Source organism: Monodon monoceros, unplaced genomic scaffold (assembly GCF_005190385.1).
Source record: "Monodon monoceros isolate NGI ecotype Baffin Bay Population unplaced genomic scaffold, NGI_Narwhal_1 Super_Scaffold_21, whole genome shotgun sequence".
Lineage (NCBI taxonomy): Eukaryota > Metazoa > Chordata > Mammalia > Artiodactyla > Monodontidae > Monodon > Monodon monoceros.
The window spans coordinates 50,296,142-50,321,455 of NW_021703778.1; the positions used below are offsets into that span (position 1 = coordinate 50,296,142).

Sequence of the window (25,314 nt, forward strand, 5' to 3'; positions counted from 1 at the left end):
CTTACAGGAGCCACCAAGAGAAACCGAGGGACCTGGGAAGGGCTGCTTTCCAGCAGGATGGCTTCCAGGAGGGGGTTCATACTCAGGGTGGCTGCCCAGTGAGTGGCTGGGGATTACAGGACTCCAGGGAAGGCTTCGAAAAGAGAAAGCTCTACCACTTAGAATCGAATGCTTCCCTTCAAGAAATTCTGCCTACTATCGAGATTTCCTGGCTACTGGAAGGAAGTGAGACTGTTGGGATACTCACAATTTCTGAGCCTATTTCTCTTACTCAGCCACTGCCTGCAAGTCCCCATTTAAGGGGCACATTCTCTGGTTTAGCTCCTCCATATGCTTTTACCCATTTAACCTTCCCAACAACTCTCTAAGGTAAAGGATTATTTTCCTTTTTTCACAGATGTGGAAATGGGAGCACAGAGAGGTTAAGTAACCTGCCTAAAGTCACACAGCTATTACGTTGTCATGTGGAGACCTGAACCTAAACACACCAAGCTCCCACATTCTTTAGGTTATAGCATCAGTCTAGAGTTTTATGACAGACACTGAAATGTGCAAATGTCATATTCTCAAAGAGAACAAATTCCAAGCTCAAATTGCTGTAGGGGGTGTCTCACGTTCTACATACCTTCATAAAAATAACTAAACTTACGGTTTTCCACAGCTTCCAGTGAACTAATAACCTAAAAATACATTTGGTCATGTTAGCTACTCAGGTATCTAGGCTAAAGCTGTATGGGTGTTCATTGTTCTTTCAATTTCTCTGAAGGTTTGGAAAATTGTTTCTTGCACATGCATATGTAAATCTGGTTTTCAGAATCAGTACGGGCTGGTGGGAAGTAGCAGACAAACAAATGAGGGAAGAGACACCTTTAAGAAAAGCCTCAGTAGGGGCTTCCCTGGTGGCGCAGTGGTTAAGAATCCGCCTGCCAATGCAGGGGACACGGGTTCAAGCCCTGGTCCAGGAAGATGCCACATGCCATGGAAGCAACTAAGCCCGTGGGCCACAACTAATGAGCCTGTACTTTAGAGCCTGCGAGCCACAACTACTGAAGCCCGTGCACCTAGAGCCCGTGCTCTCCAACAAGAGAAGCCACGACAACAAGAAGCCCGTACACCACAACGAAGAGTAGCCCCTGCTCACCGCAACTAGAGAAAGCCTGCGTGCAGCAACGAAGACCCAACACAGCCAAAAATAAATAAATTAAATAAAAAAAAGAAAAGCCTCAGTAAAAACAAGTCAGGGAAGCACAGGGAGCAGACACATCCCTACACCAATCCCTCACCTTTATCTGAGGGCCTTGTAGCTGGTGATGGAGGCACAGCTCCTGCCCTTGGGAGCTCAATGTTTGAAAGGGAGACTGGTGAGAAGACAGATAAACACGATACACTTCCAGAAGCTCAGTGACAGAGGCCAGTCTGGGGCCCGTGCACAGTCGTGTGGGCAGAGACTGGGGCAGGTGGGGAAGGGCTTCTGAAGGAGGAGCCCTGAGCTGAGACTGAAAGAAAAGCAGGGAGAAGAGGTGGCCTGGAGCGTGTGGGCAGCTTGGGCTGTTGCTTCTTGCCTCCCTGTTAAGCTCAGTTTCTGTGCAGGGTGGTGGAGGGAGAAAGGTGCCCTGCCCCATGTGGAGAAGCAAGTGGAAGGTGAAGGAATACTGGAAGCCTGATTGGGAAGAGGAGGTGACAGAGAGGGGCTATGGAGGTGGAGAAGGAAAGAGAAGGCTCACTGTCATTGTCATTGGGGTGGGGACACAAGCATGTTGAGAACCCTTGAAACTGAGAATCAGAGAGACGAGCAGAATGAGTTTCTGTAAAGCTGTCTGCTGACCCCCGTCATACTGGGGTCACCCCACAGAACCCATTTCCCACACAGAGACCAGGGGCACATTGGGGTGACCCTCTCCTCCTGTCTCAGCCCATGCGTGTGCCCCAGTCGACTCCTGCATTCAGTGCCCTAGGCTGGGCCCTGGCCTTGTTCTGTCTTAGGGTTTCTGTGAGCATCTAGTGTGCTGCTGCCTGCCATCTCTCTCTCCTTCTGCAAGTAACAACACCCAGAGAGCTTTTGGGGATGTGTTCTTCCCCCAGTCACGTGGGGCTGACCCCAAACTCCACCCCAGCTCCAGGACTGCGTCCATCACCCAACCCTGGAAGGTAAGAGTCAATTCTAAGACTTTCATTCACCTTGGGAAGAAGGAGCTTTCTTTCCACAGGTTGCCCAGAGACCTGATATAAGTCTTGCCAGTACGTGGCAAGAGGTCCCTAGATTAAAGTCAACTGAGAAAGGACAGCAGTGCCAGGACAGAGACTCTATTTCCCATGATATCATTTTAAGCCCCTGGATCCAGCAGTGTCTGAAGCCAATAACACAGAAACTGAGAACTGGGTTTAGCTTTCACATGTCACATTTGGAGGTTGGTTTTTAAAAAATACTAACCATGATGGGGCCAGGGCAGGCTGAGAAAGAAAATTACTAGTATGGATTCCTAGAAATCACGCTAGGATCCTCACTAATGTCAGCTTAGTACCCCCTGAGATTCAGAAGGCCCGGTATACTCTATCCAGGCTCTCCTGGGCCCCGCTCCTGTCCGGCGCTTTGTTCAGGATGCGCAGCTCTTTCTCACTTGGCCTTGTTGCTAAGGTGCTCTAAAAGGACTTTATTGGATTATAAACGGAAAACCACCCTGCCTCCGTGCCAAAAGTCAAACACCTGTGAGGTCAAGGGTGGGAAGGACTGGAAAAAGTGCAGGAGGGCACACCTGGGGCCGATCATAAACCCATCCACAGAAATGCCGCGCAGAGGTGTGAGGGCCGCCTGGGGAAGCCCCACTTCTGCCGGCAGAGGCACTCGCTGTGAGTGACACAGGGGAAGACCCTGCTGGGCCTGGTGGCATGCCACCCTCTCACCACCAGGGGAGTGTCCTGCTTGGCAGTAGGGGTTGGGGGAGGCGACATTTCAGGAGGCGGCCCGCAGGGTGGGTGGGTGAGGCCGTGGAGGAGTGAGTACGGTCAGAGAAGGGGGGAGGGCAAATGAGAGAGGCAGGCAGTGGCTCACCGGCTCTTCCAGAAAAGGCCAGCAGCAGGATGGGGAGGAACACGCCAGACAGTGCAGTGCTGGTGGCAGGCTCTCTGGGGAAAGCAGCCTAGATTTATAGTGCTTGTCACTATGCAAGGTGTAAATGTGCCCACATGACAGGTTTCAAGTTATCCACGTGAGCTCTGTGAAGGCAGAGATGGGAAGAGATGCGAACCGTGACCTCTCCCAACCACATACCGCTGCTGGGCACTCCCAGGACTTCTGAAGTCACCTGTCTTTGCAGTCACCTGACCCCCAGGTCTTGGCCTGGGGCTGCTGAATTGGCAAAATCTCATACTGTCACAGCCTCAGGGTATGTGTGTGGTCGGGGTCGGGGCTCTCATGGTTCCAGAAAGCATCTACTTTGCTTGTCCAAGCTCTGCGGCCGCCATCTGCACGACGGCTGCAAACTTCCAGGCACCCCAGTCTCAGCTTTACAACTGCCACTTGACCCCTCGTCTGAAAGCTGGAGCCCCTTCCTCAGGACAGTGTGATCGTGATGACACCCCTTCATGCATTTTGCAGTGGGATGAAAACTCAGAGGCAGAATTATAAGTAACAGGCCAGCAGTTCCAAGAATCATGGGGATCGCTGCAAGCCTGTTGACTCTGGGGTGAGTCATTTAGTCAGCAGGATTCAAAATTTGCAGGTTGCCGTGGTCCATGCTGAGAAATCAGAACTTCCTGCTAAAATTGGAGTTTAGCACCTGACATCCCTTCAAAAGGGTAAGACTGCAGCCTCAGAAGGTCTGTTGGAACATCAAGATCTGAACATCACTGACAGTGAATTGATAGGTTCAATGTGGAGTCTGATGAGAAAACCACCTTGTGGGGCCATGTCAGCCCCAAAGAGAGAGTGTGCAGGTCACTCCTGGCCCATCTGTAGCGGCCTCCACCCCGAAGCAAGCTTCACAGAGCAGGGTCTGTGAGAGCCAGGGAGGCCGAAGCTCCGGGGCCCCTCTCGTGCACCAGTCCTTTCCAAGGCCCTATACGTAGTGTATTCTTTCCCGTAAAGAAGGCCTCCCGGGCTTCCCTGGTGGCGCAGTGGTTGAGAGTCCGCTTGCCGATGCAGGGGACACGGGTTCATGCCCCGGTCCAGGAAGATCCCACATGCCGCGGAGCGGCTGGGCCCGTGAGCCATGGCCGCTGGGCCTGCACGTCCGGAGCCTGTGCTCCGCAACGGGAGAGGCCACAACAGTGAGAGACCCGCGTACCGCAAAAAAAAAAAAAAAAAAAAAAGAAGGCCTCCCAAATTAAATAAGTTTTGGGCCCCAGAAATTCCCGTTTCTCTCCATCCTTTGGCATCAATGGTATGTGCAAGCCCCCTTCGTCTGTAAGTATTTTGAGATTAGTTTATATTTGAAATTTTTAGGCCTAGAAACTCAACAGGGGCCATTAAGATGATTACAAATGCTCTGCTTTGATAGGGAAATATAAAGTTAAGAACAAAGGGAATTCCTGAGCGACTTGATTCTATCTGTAACGTCTGTAGTTCTGATTTGCTGGGGAGGATATTTTCACTTGCTGATCCTGCCTCAGTCAGAGGGTGGATGTTTTAAACCCTGTCACAAATATAGCAGCACTTGCTTTTGTGTGTGTTGCTTAGGAGCCCTCAGAAGCCTCTCAACAGCTGGAGAGACTTCTGCAGGGATGAAGATGGCACACGCTCTCCCTTGCTACCACAGCAGAACCAAACCTCCTCAATGGCCTGGAATGTGAGGTCATATGGTGACCGTCTGTTTCCCTCAGGGCCCTTCTATCTCTCTGTGGACATTTATACAATGTCCCTGTAGTTCCCGGCACTGTGAGAGATCCTGAGCCTTTCCAGGGAGCAGGGAGGGGGCATTCCTGCTGGGCTGGCTCGGCTCCTCTCTGGAGCTGCCTGGGGGCAGGCACAAGAGCTCGGATCCTGTCTGCATGCCCACTCCCTGCATGGCGCTGTGAAGAAGCCAGGCTCCTTTCTGTCTCTCTCCCTCCTGGATTCCACTGGAAGACTTGACCCACGTTCAACCTACTTCTAATCCTGGCATTGAGTCAGCTCCTTTTATTTCCACTCGGAGTTCTGCCAGCTCTGCTCTCAACTATGGATGCAAACTGCAGAGGCATTTCCTGTTCCAGGTGGTTTTGAGCAGAAAGCCAGGCAGCATGGGTTGAAGGTAGGTGGGGTGAATTCTTTAGGAACTGCTCCCGCAATGTGAGAGTAATTCAAAGTTACACAGGGTTGACTTCCAAAGCACCCAGCCCCGAGTGGAAACAAGGCTTGTTGAGCTAACTTTAGAAACGTAACAAGCATGGACCACCTTTGGATTTCCCTTGTGCACACACCAGACCCTGCGATTTCCAGATAAGAGGACAGAGGCTGGCTCCAACCTCCCAGGGAGGTCCAGTGCTTCTGGGGAGCTGAGAATTCATCCTGAGACATTCAACCAATCTCTTCGGGATGGACATCTGCTTCTCTGAAATCCACACACCAAAGCAGTAGCAATGGGCAGGTTTAACATATGTTCTCCAGTGAAAAATCGTCCCCACTCCATCTCTGGCCGTGACTGACACCTCAGAGCAATTCTGGGAGGCTCCATGAGTTGCAGCAGACCCAGCTGCAGTGAGGAGCTTGGACAAGCTGCTGAACTCCTAGAGCCTCATTTTCGTCCTCTGTGAAATAGGCACGTCAATTCTCTGCAGTACATTGTGGGGTTAGGGGTCAGGTCTGCAAAGCAGAGCAGGGCTCAATGACTGGGAGTCACAACGTCGATGTCACTGTTATTATTGGAATGTGTGGCCCCCAGGCTTCAGGAGCGGAGAGGGACCACCGTGAGAGCTGGCTCCCCGGGCACCATCCACTAGTTGTTATTTGTTGGCCCTAAGATGGGTTCCAGTGAAAAGTCATTTTTACTACAGGAATTAGGTGTTGAGTGATCTAAGAGATTCTGACATCCCTCTGTCATTCTTATATCACGCAGAAACATAGAAGTAAAAATAATGTTCCCATTTTCACCAGATACCTTGGGCTGGAGGAACAGTGCTGGGAAGTCTCGGAGGGCAGGACTGGAAGCTGAGGAACTTATTTGCAGGGCACCTACTGGTGCTTTATGGAAGGGCCAGTAAGCCGACCTTGGAATTGCCCCAGCACCTGAGATACTGGGATCATGATTTTTGAATATGATAAGGGTCAAAGGTGATGTCAGACTCCCACAGAGGCCCAGTGCTTCTGGGGAGCAGGAATGTCATCTCCAGGTCTGGGAGGGCCAGTGTACCAGTTGGAAAGGCTAACTTTGGGGGTGACACTGGGTGATGGGGCTCTGAAGCAAATGCTGGTAAACTTGACCAAATTTCCTGAGGTGGGCAGAAAGGAGGGGGACTCTTTGAGAATTTAGTAAAAAGGCCATCACTTTGAAGAAGGTGCTGAGAGCAGCACAAGGCCCAATTTCGGAAAGCATTTACGAGCATTGTTCTAGTTGTAGAACAACAGCTGGGACAGTTTCAGAGAACAGTGCCAGGCGGGACTGGGCCAGCGTCCATGCCGGGGAGGTGGAGCAAACCACAGACGGGGCTGATGAAAACTGACATGGATGTCAACCCGAAGGACAGCAGGGTCCTAGGCTGGCAGCAGGAACAGCAGCGGCCATTATGGCCTCCAGGACACAGGTGGATGGGAGGCAGGTAAGAGAGTTGGGAGGAGGGGGCAGGGCTACCTGAGCTCTCCTGGGGTTACTTTGGGGGACTTAGGCTATCCCAATTCCTCACAACTTCTTTCACTCACTCTTCTGTCACCCGCTTTCCTGTCCGAAGCTGGTGGTTCCTACTCACCCCTTCCTCTCGCCCCTCATCTACCTTGGGGATGGCTGCACTTGAGCCAAATATGACAGCACTGTTTGGTCCATGCTGATTACTCATAGCATTACACCTAAAATATGGGTATAAAACCAATGGCTTGAGAGCACCGCTTCAGCATTTTGCTGAACCAAATTAGCAGCCTGATTGTCCGAATCAATGCTCAGAACATAAACTATGAGTCAAACCATTTTTTGTTTTACCCAGAAAACTGTGGGCAGGTTTATCTTCCACCACGCGAATCCTTCGAGCTCCAGCTGGAATGATAGCAGCTTCAATATAACCTGTAGTGACAGATAACACACAGGTGAGCCGACCAGACCTCTACCCTCCATCAGAGGTCCCGCAGCACCCCCCCACCAAAACCCACACTGCTGCACCCCCATGGTAATTTCAGAGCCCGCAGGCTTGCAGAGCTCTGAGAAATCAAGACAGTCAAGAAGTGTGCTAGGGCCAGAATCTCCTGGCTGCCCAAATTCCAGAGAGCACCACTTGCATGTATTATGAGTTGAACTGTGTCCTCCCACCCCCAAATCCATATGATGAAGTCCTAAACCCCAGGACCTCAGAATGTGACCTTACTTGGAAATTGGGCTGCTACAGATGTAATTAGTTAAGATGAGGTAATACTGGCGTAGGGTGGGCCCCTAATCCAATATGACTGGTATACTTATAAAAAGAGGAAATCTGGACCCAGACATGTGCACACGGAGAACGCCATGTAAACATGAAGCAGAGATCGAGATGATGCATCTTACAAGCCAGAGACTGCCAGAAAACCACCAGAAGCTAGAAGAGAGGCACGGGACAGATTCTTCCTCACCTTCACGAGGCGCCAACCCTGCTGACAACTTGATCTAGACTACTAGCCCCCAAAACTGTGAGACAATAGGTGTCTCCTGTTTATGCCACCCAGTTTGTGGTACTTGGTTACAGCAGCCCTAGCAAACTAAGAGCCTGGAGTTCTTTGTGAAGAGCACCTCCCCAGAGCACGGGTGTAGAGTGCCCCTGGCTGTGTCGTCTATTGGATTCCTTCACTCTTTGCTGTACTTTGAACTTTTTCCTGATTCCATGGGATGACAGCAGAAGCTAGGCTACTTGCCCTATGACAAAACCACTGCCTCAATACTGGGTACCATTTCCTGCTTTCAGTGCCGTTTGGGTGTTTCTGCAACCGTCGCAGTATGTACTTTTGTCCATTTCCTTGAGTATTTCCAAGTATAATGGGGTCCCTCAGAGGCCAGGGCCTTCTGCCCATGCTCTGACCCCACATGTGCCCAGAATGGCAGGTGGTTAGCAAAGATTCAGGAGGAAATGATTGAGGCTGCCAGGGAGGAGGTCAGGGGCTGGCTGATGCCTGGTTAACTGGACAACTGTGTCAATTAACGAGCCCAACACAATGGTGAGATTCTGAAATGCAGGCTGGTAATCATTTTGTTTTGGCTTACATTTGGGTTTTAGACAAAGGTAATGTGCATTTGCTTCAGTGATTTAGATGATGATACCAAATTAGATGATAAATCCTACCCCTGTGGTTCCCAAATGTGATCATCAACATCAGCAGGGGAGTTTTAAAAATGAGAGATTTCTGGGCCCAGGTATGTAGAGATTATGGAAATATCTATTTTGAGGAGTTTATTTCCTCATTTTCTCATAGTAAAAATGGCTTTATTTTCATTATAAATATAGTACATGATAATCCAAACCACAAAAGGGGAAAAACTAAAACCAACCTATACAACATAGCACCAAGAAAATTACCCATATTTTTGATGACCAGCCTTTTCAGCATACCTTAATGCATATAAACATACACACATCATTTTATGCCAATAGGGTATTATATATGGTTTTAAAAGATCAGGGGTAACTTTAAAATAATTAAAGAGTTTTGCTAGGCAATGTGTGCCCAAGGTGTAAAATTCAAAAGTTATAAAAGGATATAGTAGAAAGTAGATTGATCTGATAAGATACATCCTGTAGCTGGCTGTCTTTCTAACACTCTTATCGTTTACAATAATTTGTTATTTTTTGGCTAGGTTTCTATGTAACTAACTGAAACGTGCCCATATGACAGTTTTGTTTCTTCCTTTCTGATCTTTATGCTTTGGATTTCTTCTCCTTTCACCATTCTGGTTGGAACTTACAAAACCACGTCGTATGCCACATGAGATAGAGGCATCCTTGTCTTATTCATGATGTTGGAGAAACGCCTCCAGAGTTTTCCCACTGAAAATGATGTCAGCAGTGAGAATGTGATAGGTATCATTTATCAGGTTAGGGAAGTTTTCTTTTACCCTAGTATGTTAAGAGCTTTTGTTATGAAGAGGTATTGAAGTTAATCAAGTGCGTTTTTGCATCTACTGAGATCATCATATTGTTTTTCTCCCAAACAATACAAAGACTTCAGAGCAGTTTAACTGTAATCACACTTGTCATGGCTAACATGGTGTGTGGGTCGGTATCTCAGTCTTGTTTTTCCTTCACCAATACATTTTAGTTCATTGTTATTTCTTTTTTATTCTGATGTTTTCCTGTAAACCTTTAATTATATTTATATTTCTATTATGTGACTTAGCTGTAAGTGAAATATTTTAATCTCTGGATATTAAAAGATGAGGAAATCAGCATAAGTATACCACCCTCCACTCTCTTACACCCCTCTTCAACTTTTACTGAATCATTCCTACATTGTATTAGTTTATGACATTTATCTTTTGGTCTCTAAGATAATTCCTGCAGTTGTTTTAGTTTTAGTTCTAAAAATTAATGTTTACTATGTGTCTTTTTTCCAGCTTTTCCGATAAATTCCTGCTTTCCTCAAGTTTGTTCTCTTTGAGATGGGCTCAAAGAAAATTACAGTTTCTGAATTGTAATATATTGAAAAAAAAATACTGTTCATTATCCTGATACTTGAATACCAGTTTGGCTGGTATAAGATCCTTGAGTCACACTTTCTTTCTCTGAGGCTATTATTTGAATTGTTCCATTGAATGCTAGTGTGGAAAAGTCTGAGTCCAATCTGATGTTTTCCCTTTATTAGCTTACCTAAAATTTGGATCAGATACTCAAAAGATTCTTAACTCTAAAATCTAATAACTGTTAGGCTATTCATAGTTTTGTGTAACTTCTTCCTGGGACACAAAGCTATATTATTATTATTAGACTTAAATATATATATATATATATATATATATATATATATATATATACTTATCAATTTGTTTGGTGTTCTTTTTTCAGGGATACCAAATTATTTGTGTTTGACCCCCCCTTTTTTTTCCATAGTGCTCATTTAATCTCTTATCCTTCTGATTCTTTGTTTCCATTTTGCTTTGCTCATTTTTCTCAGTCCTGTCCTCCATGCTTCTCATTGTGTTCTCAGCAGTGAGATTTCCTTTGCTTCCATGCAGACTTGGTTTCTGTGATGGACTCATTTTCTTCTTCTACACTTTTCCTCAGCTGAGTCACATTTCATCTCCCTTTGTTGCTTCACTGCTTATTCCTTGAGATCTCATATCTTATCAATGAGTTCTTCTTTTATTGAGGGTATTATTTAATCAGTTTTTGGAATTTATGGCAATAATGTTTGGTCAAAATTTTCATCTTCCCCTTGGTAACATTTTGCTGGTGAGTTTTTTTAAATCAGTCATTTGTTCTCCTTGTCCCTTTTATCCTTTTCCTATTGAAGTATACGTGTGTTGATCCTGTACTAATTTTCTTTCTAAATTTATTACTAATTTTTAAGTGACACAGGTTCTAATTGTACCAGCTTCCTCCATGTTTGTGTGGGAAGAACAGGACAATGTTGTGGGCTAACAGAACTTTCCCTTAGTTTACAGTAAAATTTGTTAGGACATGGGTTTGTGTGTATCAGTGAGTTAATTTTTATGTTTGTAAACACTTATGTATTTTAAATTTACAGAAATATACATGTGTATTTTCCCATTATCAACATTTTAATAATACAGGTAAATCTCAAGTCCCCTTAATCCCACTCCCCTGCCCTGTGGGAACCGCCACTATTAGTTTGGTATATATTCATTCAGATATTTTACTATTTATCCAAATATCTACACAAATATAAATATGAAAATATCACATGGTATATTTTTTATTTGTCTATATTTTATATAACTGTTAGGAATAACATTTATGACTACTGTATTATACTACAATTTTTTTAAAAAGCATGATGTGTCTTGGAAAGCTCTCCATGTGAGTATGTATAGCTCTCCTTATTTTTCATTTAAATTGCTATGTAGTTTATGTAACTATGCCCCTACTGACTTAGGTTATTTCAAAATTGTCATTTAGAACATTTAGGTTGTTTCAAAATTGTCACTTTTGGAAACAATGCTGTATCATGTATGAATAGGCACACAAAACCCCTCAATTAAATACCAGCAACCTATTCCAACAACATAAAAAAAGATTATACACCATGATTAAATATAATTTATCCCAGGAATTCAAGGTTGGTTTAACGTATAAAAAACAATCAATGTAATTTATTCAAAAAAGGGCAAAACCCACCTGGTCATTTCAGTGGATGCAGAGAAAGCATTTGGCAAAATTTAATACTCTTCCATGATAAAAATACTCAACAAACTACGAATAAAAGGAAACTTCCTCAGTCTGATAAAGAGCATTTACAAAAACCCCACAGCTAATATCAAACTTAATGGTAAAATAATGCTTTCCCCCTAAGATCAGGAAGAAGCAAAGGATGTTCACTCTTGCTATCTCTACTCAACATTGTACTGGAAAGTTTTCTCTATGTCAATTAGGCAAGAAACAATTTTTTAAAAGGCATCCAAATTGGAAAGGAAGAAGTAAAATTATCTCGATCTGCAGATGTCAAGATCTTATATATAGAAAAATACTAGGGAAGCCACTAAAATCTGTTAGAACAGGTTCAGAAAGGTTGCAGGATATAAGATCAATATACAAAAATCAACTGCATTTCTATACATTAGGGGTAAACATTTCCAAATAAAATTAAGGAAACAATTAGACTTAAATAACATCAAAAAGAATAAAACGCTTAGGAATAAATTTAACAAAAGATGTGCAAGATTTCTACACCAAAGACTGCAAAAACACTGCTGAAAGATATTAAAGAAAATCTAAACAAATGGAACAACATTCCAGGTTCATGGATCAAAAGACTTAATATTGTTAAGATGGGAATACTTCAAAAGTGACTTACAGATTCAAAACAATCCTTACTAAAATTCCAGCTTGTTTTGCCCAAAATGACAAGATGATCCTCAAATTCATATTGAAATGCAAGGGACCCAGAATAGCCAAAACAATATTTAAAAAGAACAAAGTTGTAGAAGTGACAATTCTTGCTTTCAAAGTTTTCTAGCCAGCTCTAATCATCAAGACAATGTGGTACTAGCATAAGGACAGATATTTCTATCGATGAAATATAATTGAGAGTCTAGAAATAAGTCCCTTATTGATTTTTTAAAACAAAGATGTCAAGAATATTCAATGGAGAAAGAATATTTTCAACAGTGTTGGGATAACTGTATATCCACACACAAAGGAATGAAGGCAGACTCTTACCTCAAACCGTACCAAAAAACCCAATCTAAAATAGATCATGGACCTAAATCTAAGAGCGAAACTATAAAACTCTTAGAAGAAAACATAGGAGTAAATCTTTGTAACCTTAGATTAGGCAATGGTTTCTTAGATAGCAAAAGCACAAGCAACAGAAGGAAAAAAAATAAAGTGGATCATATCAAAATTTTAAACTTTGTGCTTCAAAGGACACCATCAAGAAAGTGAAAAGGCAAACTCATACACTGGGAGAAAATATTTGCAAATCATTTTGATGAAAGAACTGCGTCCAGAGTATATAAAGAAAACTTACAACTCAATAATAAAGTGACAATCCAATTTAAAAATGGGTAACGGATTTTAATAGACATTTCTCCAAAGAAGATATATGAATGGCCAGAAGCACATGAAAAGATGCTCAACATCATTAGCCATTAGGGAAATACAAATCAAAACCATAATGTGATACCACTTCACACCCATTAGGATGCCTATAACAAAAATGATAAACAATAAGAAGTGCTGGAGAGGATGTGGAGAATTTGGAACCCTCACTTATTGCTAGTAGGAATGTAAAATGGTGCAGGCATATTGGAGAAGAGTTTGGTAGTTCCTCAAAAATAGAATTACCATATGACCTACCAATTCCACTCCTATGTACACACCCAAGAAGAATGAAAAATATGTCCATGCAAAAACTTATACACAAATGTTTATGTCAGCATTATTCATTCTAACCAAAAAAGTAGAAACAACTCAAATATCCATCAACTATTGAATGTATTTTTAAAATATGATATAACCATACAATGGAATATTGTTCAGCAAAAAAATAAAAAAGGAATGAAGCATTGCTAGATGTTTCAAGGAAGAACCTTGAAAATACTATGCTAAGTTACAAAAGCCAGTCACAAAGGACCACGTATTATACGATGCGACTTATATGAAGTGTCCAGAATAGAAAAATAGATGGACAGAGAAAGTAGTTGCCTAGGGCTGGGGTAGGAGGGAGATGGGGAATGACTGCTAATGGGTGTGGGGTTTCTTTCTGGGATGATTGTGGTCATGGCTGCAAAACTCTGTGCATGTACTAAATCCCCTTGAATTGCACACTTTAAATGGATGAATTTTATGATGTGTGAATCATATCTCTACAAAGGTACTAAAAATAATACTGCAATGAACAGCTCTTCACATGTCTTCTTGTGCATATAAACAATGTCATACCAGGCCAGCTGTGAGAATTGCTGGGTCAAACACACAGGTAGTTTAAATGTTAAATGTACATCTAAATCGCCCTCCATTATGGCTTAACTAATATAGAAGTCAGCCAATACTACAGGAGAATACATGTTTATTCACAGGCTTCTTAATACTTGATATTATCAATCCTCTGGATATTTGCTAGTTCAAGATGTGAAAAATTGTTACGTCATAAATATAGTTTGTTTTTCCCTCATTATCAATGTGGCCGTGCATCTTAGCACATATTTATTGGTCGTTCGCATTCACTCTTCAGTTAACTGTCTTGCTCATAAGTGTTGCCCATTTTTCTACTGGCTTTTTGTTTTGATTTAATTGATAAGCAGGAGTCTTGGAAATATATGTTAATATCTATTAATATGTATTTAATACATTTTAGACTCAAACTCTTTACTCACTAGACTTGTCGCACACATTTTTTTCTGTCATTTGTCATTTGTTTATGGTGCCTTTTATTACAAGGTTTTAATATGATAGTCATAGTTTTAATATTTGAGATCTCCTTTTTGTTTTCTGATTGCTTCTTCTCATGACATTCTGTATTGGTTTTATGCATAAACTCACTTCTCAAATCTAAGAATAGTTAATAGAGATTTTGAACTTCTATTATTTGAGTTATCTTGCTTTTCCCATGGGTCATCTTTTCAGTTATCTTGGTCTTTCCCATTTGTGTTGCAGACTCTTTCAAGAAGGATGCCACAGATGGGTTGTCTCTATATATAGTAGCCCCTTTATCTGCAGTTTAGCTTTCTGTGGATTTAGTTACCTGTAGTTAACTACAGTCCAAAAATATTAAATGGAAGATTCCAGAAATAAACAATTCGTAAGTTTAAAATTGCATGCCATTTTACTAATGTGATGAAATCTCACACAGTCCCACTCCGTCCTGCCCAGAACATGAATCATCCCTTTGTCAACCATATCCTGCCTGTTAGTCACTGTTAGTAGCCATCTCAGCTATCAGATTGACTGTTGTGGTATCACAGGGCTTGTGTTCAAGTGACCCTATTTTACTTAATAACAGCCCCAAAGCACCAGAGGAATGATGCTGGCAACTCGGATGTGCCAAAGAGAAGCTGTAAAGTGCTTCTTTAAGTGAAAAGGTGAAAGTTCTAGACTTAATAAAGAAAGGAAAAAAAAGTTATATGCTGAGGTTGCTAAGATCTATGGTAAGAACGAATCTCCCATTTATAAAATTGTGAAGAAGGAAAAAGAAACTTGTGCTAGTTTTGCTGTTGCACCTCAAACCGCACAAGTTATGGCCATGGTGCGTGATAAGTGCTTAGTTAAGATGGAAAAGGCATTAAATTTGTACCATAAGATATTTTGAGAGAGAGAAAGACCACATTTACATACATTTTATTACAGTATATTGTTATAATTGTTCTATTTTATTATTAGTTATTGTTAATCTCTTACTGTGCTTAATTTATAAATTAAACTTTATCACAGGTATGTATTTGTAGGAAAAAAGCATAGTATATATAGGGCTCCGTACTATCTATGCTTTCAGTCATCCACTGGGGATATTGGAAGTTATCCCCCAGGGATAAGGAGGGACTATTGTATATGGGCGGTGTTTGCTGATGGTCAGGAGTGGCTTTCAGTTAGGGGGCAGGGAGTGTTTTATGTGTTGGCAACCGAAATACCAGAATGCAGAAAAGTTTGCTATAGGTGATGTGTCATGATGCTGGCCACCAAATATTTCCAGGTCTCTCTCTGGAATCATGGTAGAAATACATTTCCTTGCCCTCTTAAAACTGTGTGACCATGTAACTTACTTTGACCCTGAAAATGTGGGTGAAAGTGATGTGTACATAGAAGCTTTAAGAGCACCAGCACCTGATTTGCCGTGTTCCCTTTTTCCTGCCAAGGTGACTGTGGCAGTGTGTGGACAATAAAATCTCTGTCAGCCCAGGTCCACGAGTGGTTACGGTATGCAGAGCCTCCTGCCAACCCATGCTGGACGTGCAGCGTCAGCAAGAAATGAACTTTTGTGTTAAGCCACTGATTTGGGGGGTATTTACATTGTGTTTTGTTTGTTTGCTTGTTTACCACAGCAAAACCAAGTCTATTTATTCTGATTCAAACACATATGAACATCCACTTGAGGTGTCCTTGTTCTCCCTAGATCTTTTAAAAAGTTCCTGTTTCAGGGGGTGGGGGTGGGCAAAATGGGTGAAAGGAGTCAAAAGGTATAAACTTACAGTTATAAAATAAATAACTCATGGGATGTAATGTACATCATGGTAACTGTGGTTAATAATAGTGTTGCATATTTGAAAGTTGCTAAGAGAGTAAATCTTAAAAGTTCTCATGCCAAGCAAAGAATTCTGTAACTATGTATGGTGAAAGATGTTAACTAGACTTACTGGGGTGATTATTTCACAATACATACAAATATAAAATCATTATGTTGTACATATGAAGCCAATATAATGTTGTATGTCAACCATATCTCAATTAAAAATTAAATGGTCTTTGATAATGGAAAAAAAAAAAAGTTCCTGTTCATTCATTTTAAAGTGATCTTGAGAAGCCAAGGAGATAAACACCTGTGTTCAACCAGCCATTCTTCATGGAAAGTTTAGCGGGGTCCTTTAGTCTTGATAGCAAATGTTTTGGTGTTGTTACTACAGATCCAGTCTCGGACACTTACAAATAAATGTTCTACTTGAAGACTTCACAGGTGGCAACACAGTCCGGTTCGAGTTGTTTACTTCTTGTGCCCTGATCCATCCTGATTCCCAAGCAGGACGACTTCTTGAACCAGATGGGAGTGTGGTCCTCCAGGGGATCCCTTCCAACCACCTCTGACTTAGAGGAAGCAGCAGCACTAACGTGCCCACACAGTCCCTCCACTGTCCTTATAGCGTGAGGCAAGGTTTTTTGATTAAAAATAGTTTTTGCTCCAGGAATGCTTCTCTACTTAAAAAGGGTGGCCACAAAAAAACATCTTTGAGAATCACAGCACTGGATTTTGTACCATAAATTTCTCTTAGAGAAATCCATTTCTTCTGGGGGAGTTTGAAGAATTATTGGATTCCAGGCATACAGATTGTGAATTATCAAAAACGAAGACAAAATTGTCTGAGTTCAGTGGTGATTAAAACTTTTTGGTTTTAATCTCCACTTAAAGCACAAAACTGACCTGGGAACAGGATCTGCTTGGGGAGCTGAATTATTCTCTGAGAGCTACTGCTGTTACGAGGACTTTTCCTATTTTGTGACTAACAAACCCTGGTGTTAGCATCACCAGGCTGCAGAATCTAAGGCAACAGACATATTCGCCAGGGTCCAAATTAGTTAATTTTCCACATTCCACAGCAAGGGGCATCTGCAACTAGTGCACGCTCACCATGCCTATTTTTAAGCTTAAATTTGGCACAAGTAGCAACACTGAAAAGGTACCTGTTTCCTCTCCTTTCTCATATACCCTCTGGGGCAGAGGCAGATGAACAGTAAAGAGCTCAGGGTAGACACACAACTCAGGTGTGGCACATCCTCAGGTGAACCCTGAACAATGGGTCAGGTCATTGTTGTGCCTGGGCTCTGCTAACCTTTCTTTCTAAGATGAGCCTCTCTGCTCAAGATATGGAGGGAAGTAATGAAAGAGAATATCCCTGAAATGAAATGCGGGGCCTCTGTCCTCAAACCAAAGAAACCATCTGTCATTCACTGTCCTCTTTCTGATGGCCCCTACCCTACCCAGAGCTCAGAGCCCACCCTGAGGTTGTTGTGAAGAGTGACCAGCAAGGGAAAGAGCCCTATCACCAAGTCCCAAAGCACCATGTCATCCCTCATACCAGATGTCCCCCTATGCAGATGCCAGACATCACCATGTTGACTGGGCATGAAATATAATTAAAGGGGGGCTTTACTCTAAGAATTCACAAGATAGAGTCATACTTTAGGTAAGATAGCAAGACTGTCTTTGGAATGATTTTCCATTCTAGTCTCTGCCATCAAGCAGGAGAAATCCAGTTAGAGGGACACGATTTGGGGTCATGAGGAAGCCAAGGATAAAATTCAATACTGTTGCCATTATTCTAGGAGAACACGTAATTTTTGCCATAAGGACAAGTAGTCAGAAGGAACTTCAAAGTAATGTTGACCTTAAACCTGCCTCAAATGTTCTGAAAAATTAATATCATCAGGCTATATTTCCCTGCAAAATACTTTTTGTCTGAATTTCACAGGTAGATGATTTAGATCATATTTTTCCCTTGTTTCAGGTTCAGCAGCAATAACTTTCCTTGGAAGAAAACCATTGAGCTGGTAAGGTACCATGATGGAACACAGGTAACATCCTGGCTATGAGGACTGGGCCACTTTCAAAAGGTTGTATCAAACACATACAAAAAAAAAAATCAAAGTTCTTTTTTTTCTGGTAATAATCTTTAAAAATGCTTGTTGGAGGATCTGTATAAGTTTCTAGTTTTCTCTTTTTACGAAAGTTGTTTATGAGAGTATTACTGTCTTTATGTTTATCCCTAAAGGTTGTTCTGGTTTCAGTGGAAAAGGATTTGGGAAGCCCAGGAGTCTAGACTAATATTCTGGTTCAGTTCTCAGAATGTGAGGTCAGCACAGGCAGGCCAAAGCAAGGCCATGGTTTTATCTCTAGCACGAAGACCAGGAGGGTCTTACCAAGTGCTCTCTGCCCTTTGGGAAGCCCAACCCTGTAATATGGAAACTTCCTTATGGAAGAAAGCATCATCTGTGGCTAAATTCTCTGGCATATCTTAGCATTTTCTGCCGAAGTGCCAGGTGGGGCTGAGGAGAATGAAGATGTATCCCTGGCACACTAACATGTGTTTCTGTATGGCCCCTAATCCCATGACTCTTTATCTTTCACAGCCTTAAAATTGGTTTTATTCTATATTTTTTCTTTTTGGTAATCAGTCTTAAACATCAATTACACATGAGCGATAAATGGCCTCAGTGTTTATCCGTGGCTTCATGCATGACTCACTCCCACTGACTCTACTCAGCAAACATTCAGGCACGTTAAGTGAGGTAAAAGCCCCACACCAGGCATGTCACCACTAGTTCTGCACAGAATAGCCAAACATCTTACATGAGAAACACCTGGGAACAGCCTTTGCCATCACACACGTGGACACCTTGGTACAAAGGTTATTCTTGACTAAGAAAAAGAAATACATTGTAATTGGTTTACATGCACATCGCAGGAACTGATACTGTAGTCTGTAGTCAGTGCAGAGAAGAGTCCTGTGTCACCATCAGACAGTGGTAAATTTCCCCATGGAACCTCCACACCCCATACCTAAAGACTGGAGCACAGAACTTGGCACAAGGCAGAGGTTCTAAAGCTAATTATTGAACAAGCGTGTGACATGTGGATCTGTCCCTATTCAATAGGGATAGATCACGTCACTCTCCCTTTAAAGAATTGACTGTTTGAGAAGGTTCTCTTTGAGAAAAAAGTGCAAAGGGATTCAGAGCCCATGGGGCATCATGGCCAACGGTTCTCGGTGGGGACTTCAGTCCAGGTATGTTCTGGACTGAGTGTCCATGGACACCAGTCACCTTTCTAGTGTCAAAGAGCAGCATGAAATAATGTGAAAATGACACCTTAATGAAACAAAAGCATCCTATCAAGAACTTTCAAGTTACTAAATTTAAAAAAGTTCGGCTATTTCAACTCAGCCAAAGGCTTGGGCATTTTGAAGCCCATCCATCAGAAAAGTAATATGATAGCCAATTCAAGTTGATTCCTCCTAGAGATGAGTGGCCCAGGACCTCATCTGTTCAAAGTTGGGAGGCAACAGGCCAGAGGGCAATAAACAACCTCACTCAGGATGCTACACTGGGACCTCTCAAGGACACCCTGGGGGCATGGACACTGTCCCTGTGTGGGTCTGCTCTGGGTCCTCAGCTCAAGTACTTGGGTTTAGGAGCCAGAAGAGTTCAGGCAAGGGTCAGGGCACATATATAATTGGGCACAAATCCTGCATTTGATTCCTCTTTATCTTTCTGGTATGGTATTTTCTTTGATATTCACCCTCAGGGTGATAAGGCATTCCTCCTCTTCCCAGTCTTTCGAGCTGGGCAGAGATGAAAGTTACCTTCCTATCTAAACTGACAGGATTCTGAATCCATCCGGCTGCACTTGGAGTCACCTAGATATTACATGACCCGGGCGCTTTATACCGTTTCTAAGCTGGGTTTTTCCTTCAGCCTGAAATGTCCTTCTCCCACCCCCACTGCCAGTTAATTCGTACTTGTCCTTTAGGGCTTGGGGGCCATTGTCATCTGCCCATAGGGCTGGGCGAGGAGCCCCACCAGAACTTGGGGCCCCACAGCACACCCGCTGAGCACCTCCCTTGACTGTGACCAACTCAGTGACAGTTAACTTTTATTTCTGCAACACCTTGCTCTGAAAATACAGCAGTGCTGAATGAATGTTTACTGGGTGAATGGCCACCTGGGTGAGCACGAGCAGTATCTCTCGTACATGCCTTCCAGAATGCCAGACCTGGGTTACAGGCTAGTGTTTGATGAAATTTGTTAGCTAGTGATTCATTCACGTGTGAGCAAGCATTCCACGGACATCTTCAATAAACAGCATCCACAATGACATGAGCTTATGCTCACAGACCCCAACCACAAGGATTTGGAGAAAACAGCTTTAGACTTCAAAATGAAGGTGTGACATTTGGCAACTCTTCAGAAGGACAGAACTTTTATAGGTGGGTGACGCTAACTGAGCTTATCTTTCTCTGAAGGTTTGCTAAGGCTTTTGTGAAGGAACACTAAGCCGCATGTCAGGGTGGGGACCACTACCCCCTGGAGGATTCCAGCATCTGCCATTCTATGGGGGACTGGCTGCCACAGCCCCAGAGGCCTGATCTCCCCAGGAGGAAGCCTGCACATTCACGCCCATCTCCCTTCTGTGTATGGTTGGGGCCAGGAATAGGGTGGGATGGAGAAGGGAGAGAGCAGAGGAAAAGGACATTGCTGTGATCGGAGGAATGGATGTGTTCATGCCAAGATCAAAGGCCAACAAATGGATTAGACACTGGGGGAATGCTTTTGCCCTGATCTGGGTTCTCTCGAAGTTGTCTGCTATGTGGCATACAGTGGAAGTTTACAAAGGTGTATGGTGGAACCTTCCTTAATGCTCTACAGAATTGCCCAGGGGGCAGAAGTGGGCACGGCTGTGCTTGACCTGCCTTCCACAGAATGGAGCAATTGTAGTCAGTCCAGTTTATTAGAGCTCAGCACAGCATTCAGTTTACATAAAAGGTTCTAATGCTGCTTTTTTAAAAAAATCAATAGTAAACACTTGCCAGGTGCAGAGGTCTCGGTCCTAATAACCGTCCTCACTGCACAGTTGCAGCAGGCAAGGTCAGTCTCATGGCAAACTGGAGTCAGGGTCCATATAGAGAAAGTAGCATCAGACAAAACAAAGAGCAGACGTTACCAAAGGTTCAGAGCAGTGCTGTCCACGAGAACTTTCTGTAAGGAAGAGTTCTCTCTCTGCATCATCCAACACGGGACCCCCAGTCACATGTGGCAACGGGGCACTTGAAATGTGGCTAGCGGGACTAATGGCTGAAGTTCTAAGTTTGTTTAATTTTAACTAATTATATTTAAAATTTGAATCAATGCCAGTGGCCTGTGGCTACTGTCCTGCATGGTGCAGCTTTGGAGGGCACCTCCCCCACACCGACTTGTTCCAACATCAGCTCCTTTAGCTTTCCTCGGGAGCCGGGCAGCAGGCACAGGTTCTCACTCAAGCTTCCTGTTCCACAGCCTGGGCACCTATCTTTAAGTCCTGAAACCAGCCCTTACGGGGCCTGAAGTGTAATTTTTAATGTCATTTTGTATTTGCCCCTGGTTTTGCTTTCACAGGATCCTGCAAAGCATCTGTGCAACAGGCCGCCCTTTCCAAAGTATCTAGAAGGAATGTTTCCTCCAGACCAGGTCTTCTGTCCAAATAGAGAAAAGGCGGACGTGCACAGACTTCTCCTCTCTGCCTTTCCTAGAGGCCCACTCTGTGGGACAGGGAGGAACAACTGATTCTATCCCCTTGTTGGGTGGAACTGGACTGAAACACTTCTCTTCAAAGCAGTTGTGGGAATTAGAACAGAAGCTTTTCAGCTCAGCTCCACTCAAGAAGTTATCTTGGTGACGTCACTCTTGGTGACGTCGGGTGAGGGGACACTCGCCCTCTGGGTGACTTGCCCGCCTCACGCTCCCCTCACTGAGTATCAAGCAGGTACTCCCCTGTACATCATAAGCTGGTGGCCACCAGGACAGGAAATAAGAAATGCTCTCCCACCTCTGGGCGAAGCAGCCCACAGCTGTGAGGATGGTTCCAGTGGAAAGACTGTGAGGTCCATCAGCTGAACCCCGCCGACCTCTCCACGCCCAGAGTTGGAGAAGGTCTGCATCTGGGACACGGGAGATGCAGTGACTCTGCAGCCTCAGCCGGTGGATGCATCGCAGACGTCCCGGAACATGAGGCTTCATGCACGCTTTAGGGATCTGTGTAAACGCTATCCTACTCTTACTGACAGAAAACTCAGAAACAGAGAAGACCTCTTCCATCCATAGGTAAAAATGATGTGGCAAAGTGTCTTCATCACCACCTCTGTGTGCCGGACAGACGAGGGGCTGGCACACGCTGAGGGGCGGGGCTGGTGGGACAGGGCCGCTACTGTGTGAGAATGGACCTCGGGGCCGAACCCGGAGGGCCACAGGCAGACTGTTCATGTCTAGGAACCTAAAGATGTCATTCTGGCTAAAATGTCCTTCTCTGCCTTTCAGAAATCCTAAGACTGTGGTGCTGGGTGCTCTATCTACTATTAATTACTCTTTAAATGTGAGATGCGGGGAAGGCACGTGATCGTTGGCTTTTGGGTAACATAATATACAATAAGACTGGCTTTGGGGCAATAAAATATACCACACTTGTAGGAGGCCCAGTAGCTGCAGCAACACCTTGGGGCCCACACTCACCCGTCCACCAGGCGTGGCCCAGGTCACCTTTCCTCGGGCCCTGAGCTCACCTGTGCCCCGAGAGTGGCTGAAGTCACCCTTCACCACGCGGCAGGTCTTGCCGTCCCCGCTGCAGACCCCACACCGGTCTTCTTTGGCCGCAGACCCAATGATTCCATCACAGCCGATTTTCTAAATAAGCAGAGCGCTGGGTTATTCTGGGTATAGGACTCAGAGACACACCCTGCAGGGCTGACTTCTCCATGAGGCCCAGCAGGCTGGCGCATGGGGGCCCATGATACCTCCAGAGGCCCAAGCAAATGTTTTAATTTATTTTAAAATCAGAAGAGAAAAAAGAACACGATCCAACTAGTATTATATTTGTCTTTACACCCACAGAGTCATCAAATACAGGTTTTAGTATTTGTTACGGAGGAGAGGCCTGCGAAGGCCCAAGTGCCCAGAACTCACACTGAGGCCTGAGCCGGTCCCTTCCAGAGCTGCCTGAGGCGGGGCTGAGGGGAGGGAGGGAAGCCGGCTCCCACACCTTGCTGTGGCCATAATTTCACACAATCCATGATCCCCTTGGAGCTGCGTGGGTCCTTGGTTCTATCTCAGTTGGAACAGCCAACAGTCTCAGAAGACACAGCAGAGACCACAGTGACTTTTCTGCTGAGGTCGGGAAGCCCAGAGCTCACTCAGGCATGGCTGGGAATGAGCACCCTAGTATCTCAGCAAGATACCCTGCTGCTCAGATTTTTTCAACGAGGCCTGTCTGAGGGCAGAGGAGGGTCGCCCTGACCCTGGGTGGCTCCGGGCAGCACCGCCCACATCAGTTCATAAAAAGTGGGAAAAGGTTGTGAACTCCTGTTTTTCCTTAAAAAAAAAAAATGCACGAGACTTTTGTGGTCTGCAAAATAACATACCTAAGTTTATGTTATGGTAAACACTGGTGTGTTTAATTATTTGCAAGCTAAATTGCTAAAATGCCTCTCCACATTTCTCCCCTAAAGTGAAGAATTCCAGAACAAGAACTGGGTCTTCCCCACTGCCCTGTACCCTGCACTAGGTACTGGTGCCTCAAGCTGTGAAGGGTTCTACAGCCAGATAACCCAGGCCAAGGTGATTGTGCTCTTTCCTCCCTCCTTACACCCCACTCCAACCGGGGCAGGGCACGGGGCAGAGCCGGCTGAACAGCAGACCTCCTGGAGGCAAAGGCTTGGCCCCATGGCTCACCAACTGAACCCTCTGCTTCATAAAGGCAGTGCTTCTTCAACATAAACGTGCATCCGCCTCACCAGGAGGGCTGTGAAAACACTGATGCGGGATCCATCCCTAGAGTTTCTGATCCAGCAGGGCTGGGTGGGCCTGAGAATCTGTATTTCTATGAAGTTCCCAGGTGATGCTGCTGTTGCTGGCCGGGACCACACTTGGAGAACCCTGGCACCGCGGAATGCTACACGAAGAGCAAGTGAGTGTTCTTCATAGTCAACGGTCCTGAAGTCTCACCCTTGGATCCTTTTGTTTCTTTGGGAAAGAATTAATGAGAAATTACTATCGTGTGTACAAAATTGATAGCATCACTGAATATATTTCAGTGAAGACTTGAAGATATGCTAAGTGCAGAGCAAATGTGGTCCCAAAATGACCATTATGAAAACTGAAAAAGGGCAGCATTTAAAAAAAAAAAGAAGCTCAAACGTGTTCAAAGTTAGTATAAAAACAGGTAAAGAGCAAGATCGGGGGCTTTAGCAGCTAGAGGCCAGGCAATGAGCAAAAGGAGAGAGTGGACGTACGGGTGATTTAGTGACACATGGAGACCCGATGGTAACTGGCATTGACTGTCACACCTTGCCAGGGCAGACCACCAATGCGACTTGGAGGCTGACACAGGGTACCTTGAACTTGGATCATGTGGCAGGAGCTGGCTAAGTTCACGATCTGGACTGCTGGATGATTGCTATGAAGATGCTTACTGTAAAATTACAGGCGCTAAGAGTACAAGGCAGCCAAGATCTGAAATTCTGCTCAGCCAGCATGCTCAGCAAATGCCCCGGGGCCACGTCTGTGTGGCCACATGTGTGCTGCCCATCTTCGTGTCTCCTCGTGTCCCAGAGCCCAACGTCCCAGTCCCCAGCCTGTTTCTAGTGCTGCCACAGGGCTAACACCCATAGAGCCAGCCCCTGTACCTTGGCTGCTTTCGTGTCACCCTGACCTGTCCCCACGTGGCTTCCCCATCTCCCAGGCGCTCTCAGCTCTAGATTTCTCTCTCACTGGCTTTTTATTATTTTTTAATCACACTCCTGCCCAACAATAGTGGGTCTCTGACTTGAGCAGGTAGCATCCGATACCTTAGTCAGGGTTTCTTGACAAAAGTTTTCTAGATGCTCTAAGTTAACAACCCACTTGTTCTAGACAGCTTCCCCCAAGCCCAGCGATGACACCTGACAAATCTGGGGCCACATAGCAACTGGCTGGCAGGGCCAGGAACAGTCCCCCACCTCCTGCCTCCCAGCTCCAGGCTGGCTGGATATCTCCCCTGACTGTCCTCAGCCTGGCGAGGTCTTCTGGACAAAGTAAGGCCTCTCCCCAAAGTATGCTGGCTTTGTG

At 44.5% G+C, this 25,314-nt stretch overlaps 1 protein-coding gene across 1 annotated transcript in view; it reads right to left on the minus strand.

Moving 5' to 3' along the window:
- Positions 1–25,314, minus strand: part of ADAMTS17 (ADAM metallopeptidase with thrombospondin type 1 motif 17) — a 348,762-nt gene that overhangs the window by 72,940 nt on the left and 250,508 nt on the right. Inside the window, exons 15-16 of the mRNA XM_029239604.1 lie at positions 22,776–22,896; positions 7,104–7,184 (exon numbers count right to left, since the gene is read on the minus strand). Coding sequence (XP_029095437.1) covers positions 7,104–7,184; positions 22,776–22,896 — 202 coding nt within the window. The remainder of the gene's footprint in view (positions 1–7,103; positions 7,185–22,775; positions 22,897–25,314) is intronic.